Here is a 3,026-nt window from a genome sequence, read left to right as displayed (position 1 = left end):
ATTTTTCAGCTTCACAATGTCTGTCTAATGCATTTCACCAGCTGCCTATATTTTCCTCATATGATTGTCATTCCTTTGGGGCGGCTCTCCTCCCACGCACCTGGCCTTTCACAAAGGGTTTCTCCCACAGCTGTCCAGGCATCAGCCTGATGAAGGGAATCGATGCCGCTGCTCCTGCCCCACTCTCCCAAACTTAGCGTCAGCTCAAGACTGTGCCCGGCAGGGATGGGACCAACGCCAGCCTCACACTCACCTGTGGGGCAGACGCCCATGTCTGAGCACCGTGGACTGAATCTGTTTCTCACACACAGGGGAGGGGCTGAGAGCTGAGCATGGACTTCAGTGAGTGAGCAGAGACCCCCCAGCGCCTGTCCACACACACAGGGGAGGGGGAGCCACAGCTTCCAGCCCCACCCAGAGCCCTGACCCCTCCCTGCCTGGGAGGACCTGGGGTTCCTCTTCTGTCCCACACGGAGGTGGGAACCTCCTCCCTAATGACCCTGGGTGGTCCCAGACACCTGTGGCCACTCAGCTTTGAACTCTGTTCATTGCAGGGGACGCATCTCAATGTTGGGAACTTTTCTTTCTCTTTCTGTGCCTGTGGCTGTGGTGATCTGCATATTTCAGACGTGTCACAAGGAGCATTTCTTGGTATTTGGAGCCGATGTCGGCTCTTGAGTGGAGGCGTCAATCATCCTCCTCGACTATGGAACCGGACACCGGGATCCTCTCCCGTCCCACCCTCCGGTCTGAACTGGTCTGGACCAGGATCCTCTCCCGTCCCACCCTCCGGTCTGAACTGGTCTGAAAATTCACCACAGCTGAGCCTCCCCTGTCCTGGGCACCACTGACCCCACAGCCACTGTGATGAGTGGGGTTCATGACAACAGGCTCAGAGGTGACATTAATGTCCAAGGTCACATAAACCCTGGATGATAATCAGGAATTAAACACAAATCAGCTCCCCTCCCCCGGAAGCAGATTACAGACCTAACAAACTGTTCTGAAAATCCTGAACATGGATGGAGGCGCCGAAGGACGGCCAAGGACACAAGGGGCACTGAGGAGGCAGGACCGACTCAGAGCCTCATTCCCAGGGGGGTGGGTGATGCTGCAACAAGGGAAAAAGGGGAAGTACAAGAGAGGGGCTGTTTGGTAAGAAGGAAACATACACTCCAAGGACTGTGTGTGTATATATATAATATATACACTATATATAATTATATATGCTATATATATAGTACATATAGTATATATATGTGTATATATATTTTTTATATATAGATATGTTTTATTCTCTATATTCCCTGCATTTCTCCTTTTCAGACAGGATCTTGCTGTGTCGCCCAGGCTGGAATGCCGAGGGGTGATCACAGCTCCCTGCAGCCTCCGCCTCCCGGGCTGGAGTGATCCTCCCACCTCAGCCTCCTGAGTAGCTGGGACCACAGGCATGAGCCTCCATGCCCAACTCACTTTTTTCTTTTCTGTAGAGACAGGGTTGCAGTATGTTGCCCAGGACTGTCTGAAGCTCCCGGCCTCAAGCCATCACCCGCCTCAGCCTCCTGAAGTGCTGGGATTCCAGGCGTGAGCCACCACGGTGGACCCTGCATTTCTCCTGTGTTCTCACTGCCACTCACAGCTCAGCCTGGGCTGCACAGCCCGGTGTCAGGTGCGTCTCTGCGGACCTGGGTCTGCCTGCAGCGTGGACCTGCATCTTCCCTGAAGCATCTCCAGGGCTGGAGAGACGACTCCCATGGTAAGGACCCCGCGACGCTGAGCCGATGGACGGGCTGAAGGAGGGAGGGAGACCCCATGGGGAGGCTCTGAGAGGGAAGAGGAGCCCACGGTCTCCCTCGCCTGAAAGGGGCTGACTGAGGAAGTCACCGGGTCTATTTGCTGCTGTGTCCCGGCCCTCAGTGAGATAAAGATAAATCAGGCAGACAGTGACCCAGGGACAGGGAGACCCCATTTCTCTCTGAAATGTCTGCAGAGGGCCTGGTGCCCGCCCCCACCTCAGCCCTGGGGAAATGAGAGCCAGGCTCCCGGGGAGGGCGGTTCCCCTTCCTGTGGGCTGAGGATGAGACAACCCCATAACAAGAAGGACCCAGCCTCCGAGTGGCCACACCCTGTGTGTGTCTCTGTCCTGCCAGCACCGAGGGTTCATCCATCTGCAGAGCCCGGGGCCACTGGGAGGAGATGCCATGACCCCCGCCCTCACAGCCCTGCTCTGCCTCGGTGAGATTTCCAGATGGGGAGGGGGAGATCCGAGTCTTGGAGGGACCCCACCCCACACATAAGCCCTGGTTCATCAGGAGTCCTCAAAAACTCAGGAGGCACCAGGGTGGGGAGGGTCTGCTCAGGCTTCAGGGGCAAATCCCTCACCGGGAACTCTCTTCCAGGGCTGAGTCTGGACACCAGGACCCACGTGCAGGCAGGTGAGTGTGTCCCCAGCTGTCCCAGGTCCCTCCTCCTCACTAGGGACAGGGGCCACACATGGGCAGCTGGGGGAGGAGACTGCAGTTCTGGGTGACTGATGGCGATGACAGGGGGTCCTGGGGCTGGGAGCTGGGATCTGAGTGTGGGGATGTCTTGGGATGCAGCCTCTGATTTCCTTCCAGGGCCCCACCCCAAACCCACCCTCTGGGCTGAGCCAGACTCTGTGATCATCCGGGGGAGCCCCGTGACCATTTGGTGTCGGGGGAACCTGGAGGCCCAGGAGTACCGTCTGGATAAAGAGGGAATCCCAGACCCATGGGACACACAGAAACCACTGGAGCCCAAGAACAAGGCCAGATTCTCGATCCCATACACGACAGAGCACCATGCAGGGAGATTTCGCTGTTACTATCTCAGCCCTGAAGGCCGGTCAGAGCGCAGTGACCCCCTGGAGCTGGTGGTGACAGGTGAGAGGACACTCAGGGGTCCCAGCCGCAGGCTCTGCCCTCAGGAAGGGGGTCGGCTCTCAGGGGCGTCTCCCTCTCACAGCCCAGCCCTGGGGATGATGTGGGAGGTGGGAGCCCATTTAA

The 3,026-nt window shown here is 57.5% G+C and overlaps 1 protein-coding gene across 1 annotated transcript; it reads left to right on the top strand.

Annotated features, from left to right (window-relative positions):
* Positions 1 to 2,201: 2,201 nt before the first annotated feature.
* On the top strand, positions 2,202 to 2,903 carry LOC105537722 (leukocyte immunoglobulin-like receptor subfamily A member 5; the record flags this gene model as incomplete). The annotated part of the gene is made up of 3 exons (XM_011977367.1): positions 2,202 to 2,235; positions 2,400 to 2,435; positions 2,619 to 2,903. Coding segments are annotated over exons 1-3 (355 nt in total), but the record flags the coding sequence as incomplete, so codon positions are not given.
* Between the last annotated feature and the right edge of the window lie 123 nt (positions 2,904 to 3,026).

Source organism: Mandrillus leucophaeus, unplaced genomic scaffold (assembly GCF_000951045.1).
Source record: "Mandrillus leucophaeus isolate KB7577 unplaced genomic scaffold, Mleu.le_1.0 Scaffold1798, whole genome shotgun sequence".
Classification (NCBI taxonomy): Eukaryota; Metazoa; Chordata; class Mammalia; order Primates; family Cercopithecidae; genus Mandrillus; species Mandrillus leucophaeus.
Note: the sequence above shows the minus strand (reverse complement) of the source record. Positions and strands in the feature narration are given on the sequence as shown.